Here is a 25,505-nt window from a genome sequence, read left to right on the forward strand (position 1 = left end):
AGTTCTTTCAGAACTGAGAGTCTTTTAAAACTTTATTCTGATGTACCAAATAAATATATAAAACATATACTTTAAAGAAAATACACTTTGAATACTTCTTAGCAAACTACTGAAACATTATTCTGCTAGTTTTATATTTGCCCTTTCCAGCAAGTGTTGAATGTATCCTGAGAATGTGCCTTCAGGTTCACCTTATAACCCTATGAGTTAGGGTGGCCTGAGAAACTGACCAGCCTATAATCAGTCAGTGGCTGAAGATGAATTTGAATCAGACTTCTAGCTTAATCATACAAAAACAAGGGGAAGCTGAACTTTTCTGTATTATGAGTATTTATAAATTCAGGAGCCTTCTTGGTAGATATATATACACCATAGGATTAAAGCAATTGCACAAAACCACAAAAAAAGGAAATAATGAAGTAACAAAACTGTAGACTGTTTTTTTTAAAAAAACAGCTACAAGTTGGAATTGCTTGTGGGATGGAGTGACAACATGCAATACTCACAAGGCCATATTACTTTGTATTATATTAATGTACAATGTTAATCTAACTCATTCTGAATCTTTTTTCTTAAATAAAAACATCTATACAACAAAGCATTTTGACAGTTAAACTTAAGGAAAATTTAAATTTTAGAAATTAGTTTAGATTGTAGTTTAGAGGAACTGAGAGCCCTTTTAAGTAGATTCACTCAATCAAATTATTCAGCTGCCTACAAATTAATCACCTTCACCTTCTTAAAGTGCCAGCACTGCTGTATCCAGTTAAATGTTACTGTATGGGATTTGTTTGTTTTTGCCCTAGTTTGTTGTATGAATTCAGCTATTCTGATATGAAACCATGGCTTGTTGTATGATCCTGCCACTGTGGTGTATTCAACAAACCATGGATTAAATATGCCATAGTTTAACACAATGTATAAATTTAATCAGCAATGTTTTGCAAAAATATGAATTGATGCTGTTCTTGACTATCCTCTCCACCACCACCATCATCAGCATCACCATCATCATGTTTCAGTCTTTTGCTCCCTTCCTGGCTCCCAATACTAAGAATATAGTGTTTGGGGCTGGAGGAGGAATAGGACCTGCTATAGGAAAGCAAAACAAGCTCTCAGCTGGGACATCGACAGGAGGTGGGAGGTCAAAAAAGTAAAAATTATAACTATGACCAAGCAATCAAAATTCTGCCCCTTTTAATGTCCATTGTAGATGTCCCTGCTCTCAGCTCTCCATTGATTATGCCCTATCAAAGTTGATGTTGATCCTTAGTGACCATATTGGGCAATTTTCCAGTTCTCAATGGTCAACTAGCTTTTACATCCTTAGATAATAAAATGTCTTCAAGCAAACAACCAAGCTCAGAGAGTACCAAGAGAGAGAGTACCAAGTACACATAGCTAGGTTTCTCCCATGTTTCTAAGTCCTTCAGGCTTAGAAAGAGGCTGCTCTTTAAAATCTCCCATGTCCATGTTTTATATTGTCTCTTCTATAGCAAGACCAAGCAGCCACCCAGGGCAAATAATAATGCACTGTAGTATACACAGAATGCCTGGCTGAAATGTGGATGATGGCTACTTTGTGGTTCAGTATATTGTGCAAACCTTACATAGTTAGTATCTGATTTTTGTGTGTGTCATGTGAATGCTGTTGATATAGCTTAGTGTGGTGGGTAAATCAGGTCCTTAAATGTCCATGCAGACATATTGGAGACTCCAGTATTAATAAATATAATCCTGGGCAGTGAAGCTTTATTATTATATAAATGCATAATTGACCGCACAGTACAATGCATATTTGTTCCAAAGTAAAACTTCAGAATAACTTTATTTTAGAATAAGTGATTTACTTTGACACAGATGTAAGATGGTTCTACGAATCCATCTACATTACTGTAGCTCGTTATGTTGTGTGAATCCAGTTATTTGTGGTTTATGGCCATAGTTATGGTGGCCATATGATGGTTAGCATATTTTGTAAAAGCAGCCACCCGGGGCTTAATCAAACCAGGATGGCTTAGTTTAAGGTTTTCTGAACTCAGCCACTGGATAGACCCAGAGTCCAGCAATGAAATCCAACGGCTTATCATTGGAGGGATTTTTCTCAATGACTGCGCGGTTATTTGACACCTGTCCCCGAGGCCTGCCAGGGGGACGGGAGCAAAGGCGTTGTCAGGTGTACCGCCGCGCAAGACGGAGAGGTGAGTGGCGCAAGGATCGACCACAGCTGTCCCCGAGAGTCACCCGCTTTTGACAGCCCAGTCTCGGAAAAGGAGAATAGGAAGAGGGAAAAAGTGGGGCGAGAAGGGAACGATCGGTAAAAAAACCTGGCGCCGATCCAAGGTGTTTCCCGTAAACCACATGCTTCGGCGCAGCTCTTTATAAGCGCGACCTCCAGGCAGCCAACAGTCGGGAGGCAGTCTTTCCTGGGGATTGTTGTTTCGCAGTGGAAGTACCAGCCCCCTCTTGCCGGCCGCCTACCAACGGGAGCGGTGCTAGCGGGACTAATTGCAAGAAAAAGGCGCGCCCTCTGGCCCTCGCGAAGCAGGACTTGAAGCCCCCACGGAGCCTTTGCAGCGCAGTCCCCGGAATAGTAAGCGCGCGCGCGGCGAAGGTAGGAAACCCTTCGGGGTGGCGGCGTTTGTTGTAAAGGGGACCGAGGCTTGGCGGCCAAGGGCTTCTCTCCTCCGGGCCGGCAGAGTGTTGCTTTCCAAGGAGTTGTGCAGAGCACCCGATTCCTTTTGCAGCCGTCCCAGGCGCTCCAGCTTCGGCCCAGTTGCTCTTGACAGTTGGCTCGTTTTTGTCTTGGGCGGCAGCGGGGGGAACCTTCCAACCTCTGCGGAGCATTCCGCTTAGGAGTCATTGCCGAGTAAGAATGGAAAAGCGAACCGCCGTTGCAAACGTTAGGCTTCCTACGAAACGGTGAAGATAAAACGGCGCTTGACCGTGGCTTTATCCCCTCAGTGTTGAGGCGGGCAGTGCAGGATGGTCTTGTTGCCTTTTGGCTTCCTCCTCCTCTGGGGCATTTACTGACCTCTGCTTGTAGCTGCCTCCAGGCTTCTCTCTCCCCCTCCCCCTCCACTTTTTCTTTTTCTTCCTCCCGTTCTCCCTCATCTTTCACTCCCTCTCCTGTCAAGTTGCACAAAGCTGGTCAGAAAAATCTAAAGAAAAATTGAAGTTCTTCTTGAGGAACTGCTCCTCCAGCTCCAGCTGGCCAATGTTTGCTTGGAAGGAAGGCCCAAAGGACATTTTTCGAATAAACATGCATTGTGGTCCTGAATAAGTTGCTGTTTCCTTTTGAAATCAGCTGCACTGTAATGCACTCACATTGCTTTATTAGTGCTACCAGCATGTAGCCAGCATGAAACTAGAGCTTAATTATTGGTTGCAGAGTGGAGCTCTTTGCCTAGCCTCAGATAAGGGACCCCATCAAATGTTGGGATAAAGTTTTCTCTTGGTATGGAAGTTTTAGAGCACCATAGGACTTTTCTGTTGTACAGTACTCAAGTAGATAACACCATCTAATGTTTAAAGCCTTGAAACTTCTCTTCCTGCCTAGCCTTTCTGATTTCTCAGAGCTAAATTTGAGCTTGTTTTTGACTAGGTGTTTGCTCTGAGTCACAAAATAAAAGGGAGCATGCTGAAAAAGAAACCATGGTTAACAATACACAGTGGCCAAGCCCCTATAAAGCAATCATTCAGAATGGGTACCATCAAAGTAAGCCAACAGTAGTGTATGGCAGGTTGGAAGTTAATAAGTTGCAACAACACATGGTTAATAGTTTTCTGCATCCTTAGGTGTGTTGAGTAAGAGTACTACCACTGTAGTATGGAAAGTGAAATTCGTAGGCCTGACTTGGAGAGTATACTAAATACTTCAGTTGTGTGAATGCAACTGTTCTGGTTTATGGCTTAACCAGAATTGACTACACTCACATGTTCTGTCACAATTAAGCAAATTATGATTTAGTAATGTACTTTTAATGTCTCCTGGTTAAATGGTGCTCCTAGGCCTTTGTTCCCAATTTGAAAGTGACTTGCCATTGCCTTCTCCCTAGGCTGAAAGAGACTGACTGGCCCAAAGTCATCCCAGAATTTTTGTCTCAATGCAGAATTAGAATTCACACTGTTCCAAGCCTGGTGCCATTAACCACTATTCTCAGCCAGTTCTTGTTTGCAGGCTGTTAAGCTAAAAACAAAAAAAGGCTTGAAAGAATTCTGTTAATGTTAAGAACCTATAAATCTATTTCACTTTCAAGCTGAACACACAGTATTAAAGGCCTCCCAGGGCTTTCTAAATGGGCATATTAATCACAAAGCATGATTTGAAGTCTTTTCCAAATGTTTCCTCTTTGTTTTTTTTCTCTCTTGTCCTCCTTCCCTTTGGACTCTTTTGCTAAACTCAGTGAACAAATGATTGGAAGCCTTTTGGAAGATCGCCCAAGGTTGTAGGACAATACCTTTGGAATGCTACGGCATAAAATAACCCCTATATTGTTCTGGAGGAACAGGGCTATTCTTGTGGACAGCAAGGTGCCAATGTAAGGGGAAGGAGCATGCAGTGGCATCAGCCAAGTGGAGACGAGAGCTGTGCGCAGGATCTGAAAGTGAAGTTATGAAAACCCAACAAGAAAGAACAGCTGGAAGGTGTAATTGAGCCTTCTTAAACTTGTCTAACATTGGGATGACAAGAGTTGTGCTCCAGTGTATTTGGAAGGACCAAACTAAATAAGTGGCTGAAGTTGCAGAAAAGCATGATATTCTTTTTCATAGTTATTACCCAAACTTGAAAGTTGATATGAAGCATGATGGAGAGGCACTGCCAGGTTTATTGATAGGCAAATAAATACTTTTAGTGACCTAAGAATAGGGTTACCACAGGGTCCTAAAAATGACCATCAGATGGCACTAATGAAAAAAGCATGTGAAACCTCTCCAAATCTTTGCTGCTCTCTAGTAGCTGCCCCTATTTTTGCAGTCTGGATATAGAAGCCCAAATAATTGGTTTTGATCTCTGAAGAATAGAGTAATGTTTATACTGGAGCACTTCCTCTGTTATTCCTAGTATTTATAGGTGGATAATAGATTTATAGACTGGAAATCCTCTGCAGAATAGTCAAACAATTTTTTATATCCTCGGTTGCAAATATATATTAAAGTATTTGAGAACATTAAAAAAGGCTCAAATGTCCTGCAGAGGATTCCCAATCATTTAGTGCAAGTGAACTTTCTAGAGACGATGGTGGCTATCTCTGATCATTGCTTCCATTGCCTTAAATCGCAGGCAGACTTAAGTGGGGGGCCTAGAGGTTAGTCTCAACATCTAAACTGACTCCTGTGGGAAAAGCTGTGGTTTGTAGAGCCAGCTTTTTTCAAGTAAGTTCCTGGAGCTGCCTTGTCTGTTGGTGGTTGCTGCAATTTGGTGGTCTTCTAACTTTTAATTCTTAGCCTTTTTTTTTCCACGCTGCTGTTCTGTAGATTTGCCCTCTATCTGGAACCATTTCATGTCCTGTTAAAGCTATAACTTCTGGGGCTTTTCACAGCAAGGAATTTTGGAACCCGATGCTTTGGGAAGCAACAAAAGATAAATACCCATTTTTAGCATCTGCAGTCTGTTTTGAAACAACAGCAGTTTCAGAAGATACTGAAGGGGAAATTCCAAATTGATCTGTGGGACTTGAGCAATTTCCTTGGATAACAAAAATTAGGAGAATGAAAAGAAACTGAGAAGAAGGAGGAACTCGATGACTTTGGGACAGTCACACACACTCAGCCCATCCCACCTCACAGGGTTGTTGTTGGGAAAAAAATAGGAAGTATTTGGATTAGTTTGAGTTTGAGGTATGTAAAAAGAGTAAAGGCAGAATACACACAAATACCTTGAATATTTGTGACTTAAAGGATTAATTCTGTCTTTTCTATGGCTGGACTAAAACATGCTTATTGTTAAGGATTTGCTTAGTTCTTAGTGTTTTACATATTGATTGTATATACTTTTTTAATGATTTGATAGTATTTTTGTTTGTTGCTTGCAGCCATTATTATTCATTATATTTTTAATCCCACTTTTTATATCTAATTCAAGGCAACAAAGATACATAATATTCCTGCCTCTTACTTTCCCCACAGCAACCTTTGAGGTGGGTTGAGCTGTGAGAGAGAGAGAATGACTAGCTGAAAGTTGCCCATCCAGCTTTCATGCCTAAAGCAGGCCTAGAACTCACAATCTCCTGGCTTCTGTATATATGCTTTCACCACTGCATATATACGGTATATTTTCTAAATAAATAAATGTGGCTTGGAAGCAGGATTGCAATAGGCATCTAAAAACTGAACTTAGGGAAATAGAGCTGAGAGCTGTAATACTTCATTATGTTGGAGCAAGTATTTTCATCTGCACAAGGAAGGGAAAAACCAGCTTTGTCACAGAACAGCAGGGAATGTGCAATCCATGTGAGCTGTAACAATGCGGGAAATTCCCAGCTTGGCTACTTGTCTGACCTCTTCTTTTCCTAATAAGAACACAAGAATGGAGGTGGAGGGAGAAAAGAATGCTTGCAAATCAGAGTTAACGCTTCAGAACTTCCTGAAAAGGTTCCTGGATTGTCCTATCAAGTGTACTTTAAACCACTCTTGGGAAAATCCTGCCTTAGCAGCAGTGCTGCCGTGCTTTCCTAAATAAATGTGGCGGGCTTGAGAAATAGATGTAGTCCAGAGATTTCTGCAGTCATGGATGCCAGCAGGATGGAAAAGAGTTATTGTTGGAGCCAAGCCCAATATGTGGTAATTTGATATGGTCCGTTCCAAGCACAAATTGGTCTGAAGCAAAGGCCCAGTGGGAAAGTACAAATAGTAGAAGGAAATATTACTGCAATATTTTAGCACTGACTTAAAAAAAAACCCTACACTTTTTTTAAAACCAAAGCTCTATGCAATAATGGATGGTAATTCTGAGAGAGCACCACAGTCTTTGCTAGTAAGATGTTGTAGCAAAGGGCAGTGGGAGAAGAGAGAATGATTTCCCAGCACTTGTGGTTTGGAAGGGAGATGTGTGGCAAACCACGGGAGGAGAGAAACAAGTGAGGAATCCTCTAGATAAAGCTGAGGAAATTCTATGGCTACTTGTTTAAAAAAGAGGGTGAGGGAAGACACAGCACCACATTAGCCAGACATGGATGAGTTTAGGACAGATTTTTGAAGTATAATGTTGATTACCTTAGAAAGGAAAAACAATGAAATGTAAAGACTTGCTAAAGACAGTCCTATCTATAAAAGCAGAAAATGCAAGGCTCTAATATGAGACTACTTCTTCATCCACAGCCCAGGAAAACATGGTTGCCTATATGCACTTAGCCTTGTTCCTTCTCACAACCTGCGGTATCCATGAAACTGAACAGAATCGTTTGGGTTGCCACCGGCTCATCATGGCATCCCACCTTAAGAACCTGACTGATCTGGTGAGTTTATAAATTATATAGTAAGAACGCGGTATTAAAAGAATAATGATGTTAAGAAGTAACTGGGGCCAAATTAATATATATATATATTTTAATTTGATTTATATGCCGCCCTTCTCCGGAGACTCAGGGCGGCTTACAGTGCGTTAAGCAATAGCCTTCATACTTTTGTATATTTATACAAAGTCAGCTTATTGCCCCCACAAACTGGGTCCTCATTTAACCTACCTTAGAAAGGATGGAAGGCTGAGTCAACCTTGAGCCTTGGAGAGATTCGAACCAGCAGTAAATTGCAGGCAGCTGTGTTAATAACAGGGTGCTTTAAACCACTGTAGTACCAAGGCTCTTCTTTTAATTGTTTTTAATGTTTGTATTGTATGTTTTTATCTGGCTGTACACCGCCCTGAGTCCCTTGGGAGAAGGTGCGGTATATAAATTCGAAATAAAATAAAAATAAATAAAAAACATTATGTGGACTGGGTATCTGTGCTGATGGTAGCTTGGTAGCAGATTTCCATCTTAACAGTCAGGCTGGATTTGTATTAAATAAAGTGATAGTAGTATCTAATTTTCAATATTTTATGTTGTTCCCAGTCCCTCTGGTATTAGATTCAGGAAAAAAAGTTATTCTTTTTTACAGTAAGTGGTACTGGGCAACTAGAAAACAGGGTGAGATTCTGAAATTATCTTGGCACTTTTCTCATGTTTGCAAATGCTTGGCCATTCTCAACACAAGAAACCTGTAAAATAGTTTTGCATTATATCCCTAGTGCCAGTGTAGATTCTGATTGAGAGCAACTTGCTAGAGATTCCTACAGAGGTTGGCTGGGGTCTTCCTAATTTATGAATAGAATAGAATAATAGAGTTGGAAGGGACCTTGGAGGTCTTCTAGTCCAACCCCCTGCTTAGGCAGGAAACCCTACACGCTTCAGACAAGTGGTTATCCAACATCTTAAAAATTTCCAGTGTTGGAGCATTCACAATTTCTGGAGGCAAGTTGTTTCACTGATTAACTGTCGGGACTGTCATTTGTATCTTAGTTTCTTTGATTACTGTACCAAAAGCACTAGAAGAATGAATATGCAAACCAGGAGGGAAAAAAGGGTTGTGCATAAACAAAAGTTATTTAGAATTCTGCCCAAAGAATTGGTTATATTACATGTATAATCTTTGATTTGTTTAAGATCTCTGTTGGCAAATTTTAAAAGGGATGAAAAACTATGAAAAGGAAAGGTAAAATGTCCAAGATGTGTATGACACCCAGTATTTTTGTGATCACTCATCCTAATAACCGGCCCAAGATCAGCTGGACTCTCCTGCCTACATGGGACACTAAAGTCAAGTTATCAGGAAACTTATTTTACTTTCATTTAGTTTGTTTTGAGGGAGGGGGTTATGTCATTTTAGCAATATTACCCATTACCTCTTCTATGCTGAAAGAAAATGAAATTGCCAAATATATTCTATTGTAATAAGAATTGTATGAAGTTCCTACATCTCTGTCCCTGTCTTTGGTCCTCTGAGAGCAGACATCCTGCTGTCTAAAGCTACTTTGGAACGGTCTGATCTATTGGCTGTATGCAGGACTGAAGTTTAATCCAATTTGCTCTTTTCATTGACATGCCATAATCATTTATGAAACCAATGTATATGGCCTCTCAAGCCACATACGATGATTTCAGACGGCTTACAGCATTAAAAATCCAGGACATAAAACACAGCCACCAGACAAGTTGAGCACAGCTGGGAATGCACTGAGATTAGGGCAAAACCTTCTTGAATATTTTGCTGCTATTTCTTCACCTAATCATTACTCTGGGTTATTCCTCCATGTAGATACTTTATTCTTTTTATCTGGAGGAGTAGCCCAGAAATTATATACTTAATTGTTGCAGGCTGGATTTTCTAAAGCTAACAAAACTGACAAGTTAATGGTCAGGGTGATCTGGAGCTGCAAAATGTTAGAAGCAAAGTCTCCTGGAATCTTGATTTTGCCTAAACCATTAATAAACAATTAGGAAATCTCTGCTGCAAGAATTGTTTCCATAACTAACTTTTTAAAAATCTCAATACTTTCCTTGCCTACAAAATTCCCAGAGGCTTTACAGAATTCTGATTCAGATAGGAAAGATTCACAAGAATTATTATTTAGCTAACAAAAATATGAAGGCAAAACTGTCTACAACCAGGAGATGAGGCTGTAAATAGCGTTGTTCTAGGGACACTTTCTCTTGTCTTGTTTCTATCTTGCCCATTTTTGATGCATTTCTGGGGTGAACATCCTGTATAAGGATGACAAATGTTTGAGTTGGTCACGTGACTTTATTAAAGTCTTTTTGGCATCCTGAATCCTCTCTGTTCTCCACCATTCCTTGACCAGTACTGAAAATCTAACTCAGACTTTCCTAGTCATCCCACAATTCCAGGCAATTATGGCCATGTTAGTTGGATAATTATGTGGGAGTTTTGTCAATACAGTTAGACACCATCCAAATTATGGAGGATAGTTCTTGCCTAAAGCAAGCTAGTTTTTCATCCAAAGTCTGTTCTCTGTAACGTTAATGAGATGGCTCTTCTGTCTTAATATGTTTGTGCGGTATACTACTAGATTCTGCAAAAACTAATAAAAAAGCATCAATGTAAGATGAATAATACTTCAATGTTTTGATTATCCATATTTATTATAAACAGTCCCTATTAACAACATCATCTAAGGATAAATTATTTTTATTGTTTTGACTTTGGGATAAACCTCCCTAAAAAAGGAATGTTGAGTTGCTAGCATTCCTCTTCCAGAGTTCAGTTCTCTCCCTAGGGAAGCAAATTCCTGCCTGTCGGAAAACAAATTGATTGTAATATTTATATTAAATAGTGCTGAAACACCTGCTATCTCTCACATGTATTAGTTGCCAAAGAATATTCAAGGAGAATGATGCATTTGTGATTCATTCTTTGTCCCCTTTGAGGATTTTAAAGACATTGGGGTATGCTGCTATCATATCTAATCTTTTAATAATGTATAGGTCCAATGTATAGGTTCACTGGGCAAGTCTAGTGAAGATGGCTGAGGTTCCACATTGCAATAGTATTTGGAATAGTTCTGTTTCTGTCATTCCTGAGGAAATAGAGTCCTCTGCTTGCAGTCTGGATCCCTGCCCCTCCTTGTTGTGAAAGTTTCCAGAGAGCTGACAGAAAGATGGTGGTGGGAAATGCATCCTTCAGAGAGAAAGTGTTACCATATGTTTGAAGGGGCAGTGGCGTGCCCCTTCCTCAAGAAACATTTCTCATCTTGTACATTCTGAGCCATTATCAGCCTATCTCCAAATTTCCCTTTTGGGGGAAGGTTATGGTTGGGCTGGAATTGCATTGGGCCTTGGAAAAAATAGAGGATCTGATCAGACTGGTTTCAGGCCTAGATTCAGCACAGCACAGCATTGATTGTGTCCATGGATGATCTCTTAAGTGGGGAAATTCCCCAGAGCTTGCTACTCTCCCAGTCCTCTTCAAGATCTTCCTGAATCTGCTAGATGATGTCATCTGGCTGTCTGGAGTCAGGTTTCACCAGTATGCTGACAATGTCCAACTCTATAGCTTGACTACTGGAAAATAACTGATGTCACTGACGTTTGTCCAGTAATCTAGAGCTTATCCAGGTATGAATGGGAGTGGAACTGTTTGAGATCAATCCCAATAAGATGAAGTAGGAGTAGTAAAGACAGGCCACTTCCAGTGGGACTCCATGATTAACTTCAAGCAGAGTTACACTTCTCTGTACAAATTTAGTTTGGGGGCCCTCTTAGATTCATAGTTTCTACTTGAAGAGCAGGTGGCGGCTATGACTAAAAGCCTTTTGCTGAGCTACATCTAGGGTGCCAATTGTAACTCTTCCAGGAACCGCAGACTTTACTTGCTGCCATTTGTGCCTCAGTCACTTTTAATTTGGAATATTGTAATAAGTAGCAGTGCCCTTGAGGAGCATTTGGAAATTGCAGCTGTGAAGAATGAGGTAGTGGTGGATCCTTTTGAAGGAGCTCATTGTGACACTTTTATTCCAAAAAGTCGGTTCCAGTTGGCTTCTGAGTGTAGTTCAAGGTATTACAGTAGTTATGCTTCCTGGCTTGGGAATATCTTCGGATGCACCTTTTTCCCATAATAAGGTTTCCCAAGCTGTGAAGTATACCTCCTTTGGGGGAAGTGCAAAGAAGAGTCCAAGAGAAATGTGAAGATCCTTTTAGTTTCATAATTAAAATAAACCTTCCTTTCATTGTATTGTTTTCATTGTTTATATGTGTTCATTTTGGTGTTTGGATTTAGGGAAGGTGTGTACACGGAGGTGTGATGGCAACAGGTTTAAGAAACCCTGCCTTATAATATCTGCCTATTTCAATAAGACCCAGCAGGGTAGAATTCTGATATGCCTTGTCAATTAGAGCAGGGGTATCAAACTCAATTTCATTGAGGGCCGCATCAGGGTTGTGTTTGATCTTGGGGGCCCAGGTGGGCGTGGCCAGCTTAATAATAATAATAATAATAATAATAATAATAATAATAATAATAATAATAATAATAATAATAATAATAATAATAATAATAATAATAATTTTATTTCTATACCGCCCTTCTCCCGAAGGACTCAGGGCGGTGTACAGCCTATTAAAAACACAAAACAACATCAGTTAAAATAGTTTAAAATTATTAAATAAATTCGGCTAAATTTTAAAACCCCAGAAATTTAAAACCCAATTTAAAAATGTTATGTTGATAGCCCAGCCTGGCGGAACAACAGGGTCTTTAGTGCACAACGAAATACCCAGAGGTCGGAGATCTTACGTATTTCCGGAGGCAGTTCATTCCACAGGGCTGGGGCACCCACAGAGAAGGCTCTCCCCCTGGGTGTCGCCAGCCGACATAACTTGGCCGATGGCACCCTGAGGAGGCCCTCTCTGTGGGAGCGAACTGGCCGGTGGGAGGCTATTGGTGGCAGAAGTCGGTCTTGAAGGTACCTGGGTCCTGGTCACTTGTGTCGGGGGCATCTGTGGTGGCCCAAGCACTCTGCCAGTGAAAACGGGCTTCCAAGCTCCGTTTTCAGTTGCGACGGCCTCCTGCAACTCTCTGTCAGTGAAAACAGAGCTCTGGAGGGCTGCAGACAGCATTCCCGAGCTCTGTATTTGCTGGCAGAGGCACTGCAGGCCAGTCCTTTGCTGTTTCCAGGGTGGCCCATGGGCCAGAACTAAGCACCCCATGGGCCGGATCTGGCCTTCGAGCCTTGAGTTTGATAGCCCTGAACTAGAGACTGTCATCTTTGGGGATCAACAGAAGTACTTTTTCAGTTGCTGCCCTTCTCCTCTGGAATAATATATTGTCTGAGATGTGATCCGCCCCTTCCCTTCTGAATGTTAGAAATCTGATGAAAACAAGGGTGTTCCATCAAGTCAGGAAGACTGGGTTGCTGTAATGCCCTCTTGGTTGGGCGAGTAACCCTTCCTTGCTGTTAATATTTTCAGTCTCGGCTTCAGGTTCCATAGGAACATCTCTAGTCACTGATTTACTTGACTGTATTTTTTTAAATTACATTTATATATTGGGAACCTGTCTATCACTCATTGTCAGGAGTTGGAGCAGCCTGTAAATCCTGCAGACAAACCAATAAATAAATAATAGGTATTGGAATTGAGAGTGAGCCTTAGTTTAATAACATATATCAGATAATATAATCTGAATTGGTAGAAATAATTTATAGTTTTAAGTTTAATTATTTTTATTTTAAATCTCCCTTTGAAAGGAATAATACATTATTCACTTTGTTTATTAAAAGTGCCCTTATTTTTCAGTATCTTTTCTAAGCCAGGAGAATGAGTCATTTGTAACTCATACTATTTCTCAAATATTATGCTGCCACACCTTAATGGAGTTTATTGTTTGAATAAAATGTACTGCTGATTAATTTTGCAGTCATGATTAAATTTTAGGATTAGTTGGTATATCTTTACTTGGAGCCGAAACTTTAATGATTCAAATTTCAAATATTATGGATGTACTGTGTACTCATTTGGCACTATTTATATCCAGTATATGGCATATTACTATCATAAAAATCTCCCTTCCCTACTCCTAAAGAGAATACAGATTTTGGAACAGAGAGTGGGATTTTCATGCCATTTAGATTTAGGAAAAGGATTGGATTAACAAAATGTATATTTAAAACTCTGGGAATTCCCTAGTTAAATGCCTTTAAATCATGTTAAATGCCTTTAAATCATGTGGGAAGTTGCAAGATTGACTGAACAAGCAATTTTAATGATGCTTGTCATATTTTAACAATGTTTATTCGGAAACTCCATTGCATCATCTATTTCAGTAGCTGTTTCAAAAGCTGAATTATACTTACAGAGACACCTAATTTTGTAAAACTGTTTTTTCATTCTAATGTGATTTTCCTTGTTATACCTAACAATAGCCCTAATGATGGAATTAAATCAAAGCAACAAATACAGTTGTTTTTTTAATGATCATTTGGAGTTACCAAGATCACAGAAAGGATGGTTTACAGCCCATAAAGCACTTATGGCAGTCATAAAATGTTACATACAAACACACACACACACACACACACACACACACACACACTTCCATGACTGCATTTGAGCACTTGGAAACTGGCTCACATTTACAACTGGTTACAGTGTCCTGCAGTCACATGGCTGTAATCTGTGATATATTTATTTTTTTGGCCAGTTCCTGGCACAAAAATTTTGCCCATCCGAGATAATGAATTCAGACTTACAACCATGTGATAAGCTTAATATCCACTGTAAAAATAGTCATAAAATTGGATCCAGTCATGTGGGTGCCTCAACTTCCAACTGTCATGACTTGCCACCAAAATTTTGGCCCCAATTGCCGTCATAAATCAAGGACTACCACTGCAAATTGTAAATTCATAGTCAAATATGCTCAGGGAAGAGATCGGCTGTGAAATGGATAATGTGATTTCCAGAATAGTGGAAATTGTATAATTTCTTTCCTGGTGATATTGCTTGAAGAGTCTTTCAGCAGAGTATCCAGAAAGCAGAAACTATGGTTCGGATTGCCAGAGTTTTATTTAGTTAACTGCTTGGTGCCTAGTTGTTGCTGTGCTGGTTTAGAAGCCATTTTGGCAGAATCAAAAACTCCCCCATACTTTGGGCAAGCAGGGACAGGTTGAAGATGGTAAACCCAAAACCGAAAGTGATATTCTTAAACTGTTTATCATTCTTGGGATAGTGAGCTAAGCTTTTTCCCTCATTGATTTCCTGCTTGCCTTTTCCTGAGTTGCTCTGTGATATTGCTGGTGATTGTTGCCATTGCCTAGTGGGGCTGTGGATGTGCCTTTTTGACAGTCCCAACTCTGATCAATTGCTGTGGTTAACACTGAACCATTGCCTGATTTATTCATCCCAAACCAGGGGTGGCTTCTACTTACCTTTACTACCAGTTCGCAATGGGAGCGCTTGCTTTGCTCGTGCACGCTTGTACACTTCTCTGCATGCGTAGAAGCTTCTGCGCATGCGCAGATCATCCATTATGACGTCCGGGTGGGTGGGTGGAGCCTCCCGCCACTTTTACTACCGGTTCGCAAGAACCGGACAGAACCGGGAGCAACCCACCACTGTCCCAAATACTTATGTTTCGCTTTTCTTGCAACTCCCTAAAACACGTTCTAGGTTTATGCAAGGAAATCAGTTCTCTAACCTTGTTATACTACCACTAGTGTTTACGTTTGCCCTAGATATCTTGGCTTCCTTGGAACATTCTTTGGATTCATAAAACTAAAACAGAGTAAGATTAACGGACATTTACCCTGTATTTTTTCATTACAGATTGATAGCCAGATGGAAACTTCCTGCCTGCGATCTTTTGAATATGTGGATGAAAGGGAACTGGTAAGTTGCAAGAGCTTGTCCTCTATTCAATTTGTCACATTGCCAATTAGAGATTATATAAGAGCTTCTAGTGTCCAGAGTTTGGAGCACTGGATTTCAATGTATTTTTTTAAAGGTTTTTTTTCACTACGAGGAATTATGAGTATAGTACTGACCTTTGGTTTAGCTTTGGGCTTCTGCATATTTTTTTCTCTAGCATGGTCACTACTAGGAGATTCCAAACCAGAATTTTCTATCAAGTTAAATCTTGAGAATACCAGTTGGCTTTGAAACTGTGGATTGCTCAAAATCACTGGATCGTGATCATTTCCTCCCCACAGTTACTAAAGAAAGGTTATCATTCTACTTAGTTAGCTCTGGAACCCAATTGAAATATATTGTTTTTAAAGGCTTAGAAGGTTTAAAAGAATTAAATCTTGCCTGAATTATTAATTGGTATGCAAATTAGAATTTGCATCAGCAGTCAGTGTCTTCTGGGTAGTCCTGAGTCCTGTAAGATGCTAGAGAGGTCATTAGCATCTAGTTTTTCATATGATCCATGGTGAGCTCAGAGACAAAATATGAGAGCCTTTGATGCTGTTGCTCATTTGATTGACTTACCTCTTTGGACCCTTTTTAATCGAAGAAGAGCAATTATATTGATCATCTTCAAGGCTATTTTTACCCTTGTCCCTTTTTGGAAAAGACAGGTGGTAGCAACAAGAAAAAATAGTACTTGATCTGAACAATGCTAACTTTTTCACATCAAAACTGAATATTTTCATTGCTGACATCTATATTTATTATCTTCTAGGATAATACTGAATGCTTTCTCAAAGCAGCCTATATTCCCCTGAAAGGTATAATTGATAATATTACATTCAAAAATAATACTCCAAACTATGAGAAACTCCATCTGATAAAGGGCTTATATGTGAACCTTGCAAGATGCATTAAACCTCACGATGATAAGAACAAGGTAAATTTTACTGATCAGTTTTGCAATCCTCAGAAATGATGTTAATACATTTAATGAGACTGAGAAGCTGATTGACAACTGACATCTAAATTTTAAAGCTGAGGAGAGAATTGAAAAAAAAATGCTTTAGTGTGTCTTTCCTTGAATGTGCCTTGTTTTTAGAGAAGTTGGGATTGAACCAGATATAACCTTAATCACATTTTTAGACTTCACATACAGGTACATAATTTTAAAGTACCTAAAGACAGGGCAGAAAGTGGGTTACTTTGGGGCCTTTGAAGCAATGGATAGGTTTCAGCCAGCTGCTTCTTCCTCCAAGTGCTTGCTATCTGCAATGGGAAGGAAATGCTTACAGCTTAACAGCTATAGCTATATTTTTGGTTGGTTTTATCTTATGCTGGCCCATGCACAAAATATGCAAAATGTATCATCTGGGCGATATCATTTAGGACCAATCAAAATAACTCAAAAATGCATGCACTCTTCTAAATTCTCCAGAACTCTTCATCAATTAAAATGTCCCCAAATATGAGAAAAGGAAGTTTTAGGAAAATCCCCCAAATAGGTTAGCAGTTTTAACCAATGGTATCTACAGAGTCAATCTGGAAACAGAGTTTGTGGATTGAATGTGTAATATATTGTATTTGATTACACTTTAATCTTTAGGGACTGAAAATTCCTAAGGGACTGAGATGAGGAAGTACTTGCTCTATCCCACTGACCTTTAAAATCCTATTGATATGTTGGATATTCCTTGTAGGATCTTCAGTATAGAGTTTAGAACAGGCCTTGCTTATAGAAGTAGAGAAACTATTTTTGTAGTTGATTGGCTGGTGATAATTTTTTATGCTGTCATAGATATAATAGCAGCTAATTTTGTTTCTTTTTCCCTCATGTTTTCTGTTTACTCTGAAAGAAGTGCATCAAGACCTTCTCCCGTACTGCAGAGCAGACTTTGCAACTGGTGCACAAATACTTTAGCCTAGCCAAGCAGTTTCTGAACAAGGAAACATTCACAGATGATTGCAGCGGAGTCTTCCAGAAGTGTTCAGAATCCCAGGAAAAGGAAACACTTTCTCCAGGTAAACAATTCAAGACTTTCAGATGTGCATTTCTTGCCAATTGTTTGGCATAGAGTTGGGGAGCGAGGGTTTTAACTTGGGTGAAGCATTTTGTGGCTTTTATATATGTGCATTTATGTTTGTGGAGCAGGCTTCTTGTGCATTTATACGTGCAAGTGTTGTCTATTGTCTGCTGGAATGCAAGCCTTAGAAGTCAACAGACATCTCATTTGAATGGAAATGCAGTGGGCCTCTTTAGTTTGAAGTGAAGAAAACACTGAATCATTTTAAGTCTGATGTAGCTACAGATTCCTGACTCTTGTGTGCATGAATAAGAGTTGTGGTGGCACAGTGGTTAGAATGCAGCATTGCAGTCTGACTCTGCTCACTGCCAGGAATTCAATCCTCACTGGCTTAAGGTTGATTTAGCCTTCCATCCTTCTGAGGTGGGTAAAATGAGGACCCAGATTGTTGGGGGCAATATGCTGACTCTATAAACTGCTTAGAGAGGACTGTAAAGCATTTATATAAGTATAAGTGGTATTGCTAGTACTATACAGCAGGATGGTGTGGATTTTAACACAATGTTAGTTGAAGTTCTTCCCCATTACCCATTGTTCTGTGTTAATCAACTTTAATATTTCTGTATTTTTTTATTTTATTTTTTTTGCCCTCTGTCACATATTTGGCTTACATTAGCGTTGAGAGAAACTTCAAGCAGTATGTATAAAGACTGCCTAAAAGCCTACCACGAAAACCATTTGTAATAGATATTACTTTTGTTCTAAGCATCTTCACAATCAGCTTCAATTTCAAAACTGCAGTATTTCTGCTTAAAGATTCAAGAATCCTAGAATGGTGCCTGACCACCAGAAATGGGATCTTTTAATCTCATGGCAGAGAATTTCAGATATATTCCTGAGGTGGACCTCAAATAGATGGAAAGGCTAAACTGCAAAGATGGGAATAAGTTGAGAAGACATTGCATTCTTATCTAACAGGTGTTTCTCTGTCTCTGTGTGTCTACATACCCATCCTTCTGGGTTTTTTTTAAATTCAGTTTGGAAGGTCCATATAAAATGCTTCAATTCCTAATGGTCCTAGCATTATTCAGGCATAATTGAATGGAATCTTTATAGCTGGGCTTTTCTCCACTTCTTAAATCTACTTCCAAATAAACCTCATTTTTAGTTTTATTACTCTGAGATCCAATGAGATAATGAAGCCTTCAGTCCTTCTGAATGGTTGCCAAGGAGAATGCAGTCACTGTCTGACCTGAAACTCTGTCTTGAGTTCATCTGTGTTCTTGCAGAAGTTTATGTTTTATGTCTGTGCATGCAGCATCTATAGTGATGTATACTATAGATTCACTTGTTATGGCCACTTGTTATGGCTATGAATATCCATATCGCCATTCCTATGGAGAAATTATTATTCCCTTTGATTTTCTGGACAATTGAATCGTGATCCAGTGCTTGGTCTCAATTGCATATGATTTCTCCATAAACTTCAGTTGCATGAGCTCTTTCTTGGTGTTGCTACCCCAAGCTAATCTTACACTGTTTCCTCCATCCATCCATCCATTCATTCATTAATCTTTCATCCTCAAAGTTCTTTCTGGTTCCTGCTGCTGGTTGCCTTGCTTTGTTTCAGTTTTAACCTGTAGTTTCTTCTGTTGCTTTTCGCCATGATTTGAAAAAAGGCTGAAATCTGGTGTTGGCATGATGGTAGCTTAAAGAAAGATCTAATTTGAGCCTAATGCAACCCTTTGGTTCTTCTTGCATCTTAAGAAGCTGATTACTCTATGGCGATTCTCTCTATCTGGATCTTTTCAGGTGTTGTTACTCCCCTGGATTGCAACTGTTCATCTGCAGGCCTGATCAATTTAGAAGGCTCGACATATCTCGTTCCAACTTCTGAGTCTTTCTCTTCCATTGCAGAGCAGCTGGACAGCAGGAAGACAGCTGCCAGCATTCTCCAACTACTAAGGCTTCGTAATACTACTCAAATTCATAGTGGGTTAGAGAGCAATACCAGGTCTAGGGTGACTAGAAGCACCGATAAAAGCCAAGAAATCACTAAAAGCATGGATTTCGGTGCTGGTATTGGTGTCATATTACCATCACCATCCTCGCCTTCTCTTTCTATCCAGAAACAGTTGGAATCCAAGGAGACCAGATCTCCCTCTCTGGATTCCAGAACTGGTGAAAGCCAGAAAAGAACTGATGAGTTAGCTTCTCAGCATCTCCCTCTCTCTGACTTAGCCAAATCCTTTCTCAATCAGCAATGGTTTGAGATAAAAGAAAAAACTGAGGCCATTCCAGGACTCGCATCTGATCAGGATACCACTGTTGCCAGCAGTGCTTTCAGCTTAACTCTGACATCATCTTCCAATTTGGAACAAATAGACAGCTCTAGTGTGCCCTCCAGTGGCAGTCCCCATGTCCTGGGCCACAAAGTTCCTGTCTCTGCAACACAAGATCCTTCTAGATTTGTGGCCACTACAGAGAATTCCTCACCCCCCAAACATATATCCCATGAAAGCTACACCTGGGGAAAGCAAAGTAGCAAAGATAAAAACTCCAAAGCACTGCAAAACAGCCAGCTGCGGGAGAGACGAGAAGAGGGTCTGGCCAACAAGGACAGGGAATTGGAGGATAGCCTGCTGGGACCCAGCTTTGATCTGAACTTCATTCCTCCGAACGCAGAGAAGCACATCAAGAAGTCAGAGGCCAGAAATACCCAAGGGACGTCTGTGACATATGTGGTGATACCCAGTGTCCTGGGAATCCTGCTAGCCCTGGGAGGCCTGCTGTTCTACTTGCATAAATCCAGGGTAAGGTTGAGTCCTGCCTTAACAAACGTATATCTACATTCCTTTCCTCTTTCTCTTGGTGGCAAATTTGAGGTGTAGAGTTTCCTGCAGATGGTAAAATAGAACTGTCATTTAGAGAGACGTATAGCTTCTTGGCAAAATGCAAACTTTGCAGGTTCTGCCATCCTCAAGATAGGTCTGGAAAACCACTAGCGCTAGGTATGAGCAACAATGTTAGATGTGAAATATTTTCTTGTGTCCCTGGGCAAAAACGCTTTCCTTGCATTTCCCTTAAGTATTTCCTGCAACTCGTCTTACGTTTTGTTTGCTGTTGTAAAATATCTTCCTTCTCCTTTTGTTTTCATTGGGATGCCCCCCCCCCAAAAAAGCTAGGTTTGTGGGGTGCATGCATCTCATCTCATGCATGCCTTGCAGTGGTAACTCTGTCTTGGATTGCCTGGGCCACCTTAAATCCTAGAGCTTCCTACACCACAAGATGCAAGCATTGCTTAAGACGGAGCACTTCCCATGCTGCCCAGCCCACCACTCAACTTCTTAAAAGTACTTGGCTGTAAAAGTACAGTGCTTAGAACTGATGTCGCTGATGAGTGGGAAGCGCATCCTGTGATTCATCTTTTGATTCCTAGAATCAGGATAGGGTTGGAAAATGTTCCTAAGTAGCTTGAAAGTCTTATGGAGTTGAAGAAAAATTATAAATATAATAAATATCTTTCCAGGTTGAACAAGACAAGATGTAGTTGTATGCTAGAGACAATGTTGACCTGCACTGGGATTAAACATGTTGCATGTATCATTACTTTATACATTATTTAGAAGAACTGCTTCATAGGAAGGAAGAGGAAACAAATTATCTCTTGATTTATGGGGCTGGCACAGTGTCTTCCAAGGCTGAAATCTGTTCCTGCTTGTTTCACAAACAGTTTATATATATATATATTATAAAAAGGGATACATTCAAGGAATGACTTTGACTACACGGGAAGAACTAGTCATAGTTATCTTTTTGTTAATGCTGTAATTTATCATTGTGCAATAAGAAATGGAGAAATCTTGAAAAGCCTGGAGGTGGTGAGGATAGAATCTAATGTTGGGCTTGAGCTTGACATGTGGCCTGAACGGCATTCTTTACTTTTAAATGGCATGCCAATAAACCACACTGTGAAAGTGTGCCGAACAAAATTAAACTTGATTTAAAAGTTGGTCCGTGACTAATAGTATGGAAGCCGTCCATGTGCAAAGACAGCTGTTATGTTTGTTAGTAGAAGCGTTTTCTTGGAGTAGTTTTTAGTTTGTTTCTCCATTTCCTCTTAAGATAGCCTTTTAGTTGGAAATCCAGTACCAATTATACCAGCAATTCAGCCCACTCATGGTTGCTTCAAATCAGGGAATAATAATTGTTCCACTACCCAATTCTTATTTTATTTCATACAGATCCTAAGAAAGAGGTGCACACAGCAGATGGGGAATAATGTAGAAAGAACAGAAGAACAAAGGTAAGAAACCAGAAGATCATGAAGTCTGCCTGTGTATAACTAGATTTTCATCTGTTAGCCTCTTCCTATTTTAGATCAATCATTCCTGACTTATAGTTCCTCTCTTTCTCGCTACATATTTCAGATTCTTACATTTAAACTCACTGAAATGCCCCTTGGGGTCTTGAATGTACTCCTGTGGGATAGAATCTGTTGGGCTACTGTGTGAATGTGCCAATGTGATGATTTCCAACTATGTTGTGCTACAAATTGAGGGCACCAAGTCATTGAAAGTTGTACAAAATATTGACTAATGAATCGTCAGTTCTTCCGCTTTGTCTTTTAAGATTCCTGTTCCTTTTTTGTAGGTCATTGAGTGGAGGGGAGGGATACTTGGAGTTGCAGATTCAAAGGGAAGTATGAGGTAGGTTATTTTTTTAATTTTCTCAGAAGGAAATAAGGTCTTTGGAGGAGTTTTTGTTGTCTGTCTTACAACAGTTACACCATACATGTGCATAAACGTGGTGGGCAGTTTTGAATACAGTTTGCTATGAATACTAAATGCTAGAGCCAGAAAAGAGAATACTGCTGTCTTGTCCAGAAATTTAGATATATTTTGGTGCCTTATTGAAAACAAGATGCTGGATTAGTCAAGCCTTAGCAAGTGCCCAAGGATCATGTATTATTCTTTGTGATTGGCACATGCAACCTGCTACCTCCTTTCTACGTAGGTACAAGTTTCCTGTAACTATAAGTAGGTGCTATGGAATGTAGCTATATCCTTAGGGTTAGCAGCAGCAGATAAGCATCAATTTACCATCCATTCTTAGTCTGAAAAAAAAATCTGCATTCTTATGTGACTGCATTTTCTGTGAAGTCAAAGGTCATGCATGAGAACTGAAGATGGATCTTTGCATATGCCTTAGCAAAAGTTAACTTATGTGATTTGTAAAAAAATAATGGCTTGTACTTTACCTCTTAACTCATTGATACAGTTTGAATTAAACAGTGATGGCTCTTCATATCTTCTTATTTCCAGTTGCACCCTTCCCTCTGAAATGAGAAACTGCCTGGGGATTTGGACTGAAAGCCCCACTTTCAAAGTACAGATCTGTTGCTATTATTGGGAGAAATTGCACAAAGGAAACTCTGGAACTGAAGCCACAGCAGTACTTTTCCAGGAAGACTGTTTTTATACTTTTTTTAATGAGAAGGAATTTATCAGGAAAATGGACGCTATTTATTTCCAGTAGCCAAGATTGGTATTCATTATACAAGCTGCCTTTTTTCTGCCATTCAGCCAACAAACTGGAGCTTGAGAAAAGGAAGATAGTCACTTGGACTGCAAAATCCCACATGTGATAGACATGGTCTACTAAGAACCACTGTGCCTATTCCATTCTGACAGGAAACAGATGACAACCTCTTCAGATCTATTAGATGTGGATTCTGCAGTTTGAACAGCCATGCTAAAGAACGTGGATGAAAATTGCCTCCTCCTTTTAGAGCTTCTGGCCTCTCGAACTGCTGAAGACTTCAGGACCTCAGCCTATGCCAGCTATTCATTTTTAAGGCACTTTGTCCATTTCTTAAGCTTTGTAGGTTGTAAAGTACAGTTCTATGCATAACACCATCCAGTTAGCACTCCGCATAATATAACACACTGTTCAGAGAAAGTTGCTATCTACTTTTCCGGGAGCTTACAGTTTTATTCCCAGGATCCATTTTTAACCCTATCGTACAAAATGAGAGAAGTTTTTAACCTTAAATTTTAACTTGGTAATAAAATGGATTTTACTTAGTTTTTAGGACAAGCCAATGAATAAGTACCTTTCCATACTGCACAAGATAATGCGCTAGGTACTGGTTAGGATGATTTTAAAACAGAACTGTGGCTTTTCCTTTGTGTATTAATCTGCTTTAATCAGTGATAAATGGAGGCTCCCTGTTCAGAGACAAACAAGTGTGCTTCTGAATGCCAATAGCTGGATAGGTGTATAGAATATGAAGGAGCATTGTCATGGTTGGCTTGTGGGGTTTCCTAACAGCCTTCCAGTTAGCAGCTGTAGAATGAGGCAACTGGCCTTTTGTAAGCAGACTTTAGCCATGGAGTATTAACTTTTTGAGCCTTATATTTTATCACTGGTACAAGTCATGGAACAAGACTCAAGTTGTATTGAGAATTAGCCTTATTTCCTTTGTTTCTCCTGACATCATAGGAAGTATTAACTGATAAGAGATGCCCAGGAACTGTTTTCCCCCTGAAATGGTTTCACGTGTAAGTGGAATCATGTTTGAAATGTAGCTGTGCTGAATTGCTGTTTAGATTTTCTGTCTTCCAAACCTCATCAACACCATCACTAATGAAATTCTGCAGCAAAACAAACATGCCAGCATGCAAAAGTCCAAGTATGGGCATGTTCCTAGAATGGCTGAAATCCTGTGCCTTTGGGGCATCTGTCTTTGTATTTTTCCATCAGGTCAAGGTGTCCCTTCCTCAAAATACTTTCAAACCTACTTTTTACTTCAGTAGATCTGTGTTCCCATAATATTTTGCCCAGCAGATGTAAACTAAGAATGTGCTTGCATGGAAGGCATGGACTAAGATTGGGGGTCCTTAACCCCCTTCTTTGCTTGCTGATTCTTTCCTGCAAGTATGTTGCCTGGCTATGTCCTTCAGTATTAGAACTTGGCTGCAGAAACAAACTCAGATTCTTTGTTGTAAATGTATCCCTAGTCTTTAAAGGAGGCAGCATGGTTTCCTATCCATTGTTTGTACCTGCAAAGGCTAGGCATTTTCTTTAGGAGAGCAACAAAACCGTGAGGTTAAGAGCTCTTGTGTGTTTGCCTTGAAATAAGCAGCTCTGCCTCTTAAGCTTTAGACCCGGAATCTCATAGATAAGGATTTGTCCAGGATGTAAACCCCTTCATTCTTTTTTCCATGTTGTAGTGGAGAGTTGAGCTATAACAAGCAAATGGGAGCTGCATATTTACAGCCATATTTTGAAGTGAAGCAAAGCGAAATGTTGCACTTTCTATGCTTAAGAGGTTTTTTTTGTTTGTTTTTGAGAACATTCCATCTCTTCAAGGGATAGTCATTCTGGCCTCATGCTTCATTTCAACCCATGTGCTTTTTTTTCCTTTTTTTCTTCTGCCCTTCCCTGTTTTGGCAAGGTAGGTGATGGTTCTGAGCTGGTCTCTGGGAATGCTGCTGCCTTTGCTGCTTGAAAGTTAATGAACCAGATCAATGTTGATAGACATTTTTTTTTAAAGAGGAGGTTGTGGATGTAACAAATCAGGCTCTGTGAGGAATGATTGCTAAACAATGCATTGTAAGTTGCTTTATTGATGTGAGCAGGCCTCAGTTTCCTTTTTAATTTTATTGCAGTAGGACTTAACGGAGGTTTTGAGGTTTAAGCGTTAGCAGGGGCTTTGTATAGGTCATTGAGCCATAGCACAGGATCAGCTCTGGCTTGCTTCCAAGGAAGATCAGTGTCCCCCCACCCTCTCACCTTTGAGCCAGGTTTATCATTGTGCTTGGATGCAGCAATTGAATTGCTCCATCTTAAGCACTTGCTTACTGGCACAGTAAATGTTTAGTATTAAAGTCAGATCCTAAGAACCACATTCCCGTGTCTTTTTTTAAAGTTGCTTTTTAAAAGAGTTGCAATTCTGGTTCAAACTGTGTTCTTTTTAATATATATATATATTACAAACAAATATTTTATATAATTTTTTAATGTCAAATGTTTATTTAAAAATAGAAAATGATGTATTTAATAAACACTTTTAAAAGCT

At 39.7% G+C, this 25,505-nt stretch overlaps 1 protein-coding gene across 1 annotated transcript; it reads left to right on the plus strand.

Moving 5' to 3' along the window:
• Nucleotides 1–25,505, plus strand: CSF1 (colony stimulating factor 1). Its single transcript, XM_034414786.3, has 9 exons — nucleotides 1–2,614; nucleotides 7,321–7,457; nucleotides 15,318–15,380; nucleotides 16,174–16,338; nucleotides 17,255–17,420; nucleotides 19,235–20,235; nucleotides 21,667–21,728; nucleotides 22,076–22,131; nucleotides 22,747–25,505. The coding sequence occupies exons 2-8, from the start codon at nucleotides 7,332–7,334 to the stop codon at nucleotides 22,128–22,130; spliced, it is 1,638 nt and encodes a 545-aa protein (XP_034270677.2). The 5' UTR covers nucleotides 1–2,614; nucleotides 7,321–7,331; the 3' UTR covers nucleotide 22,131; nucleotides 22,747–25,505.

The sequence above is a fragment of the Pantherophis guttatus genome, chromosome 3 (assembly GCF_059756535.1).
Source record: "Pantherophis guttatus breed Tessera chromosome 3, ASM5975653v1, whole genome shotgun sequence".
In the NCBI taxonomy this organism is placed as follows: domain Eukaryota; kingdom Metazoa; phylum Chordata; class Lepidosauria; order Squamata; family Colubridae; genus Pantherophis; species Pantherophis guttatus.

What these genes read in the sequence shown, in the direction of transcription:
- CSF1 (XM_034414786.3), top strand. Translation starts at nt 7,332, where the DNA reads ATGGTTGCCTATATGCACTTAGCCTTGTTCCTTCTCACAACCTGCGGT. An exon ending in AAAGGAAACACTTTCTCCAG is followed by an intron (nt 17,421 to 19,234) that starts GTAAACAATTCA and finishes GGATCTTTTCAG; the next exon opens with GTGTTGTTACTCCCCTGGAT. An exon ending in TCTACTTGCATAAATCCAGG is followed by an intron (nt 20,236 to 21,666) that starts GTAAGGTTGAGT and finishes TATTTCATACAG; the next exon opens with ATCCTAAGAAAGAGGTGCAC.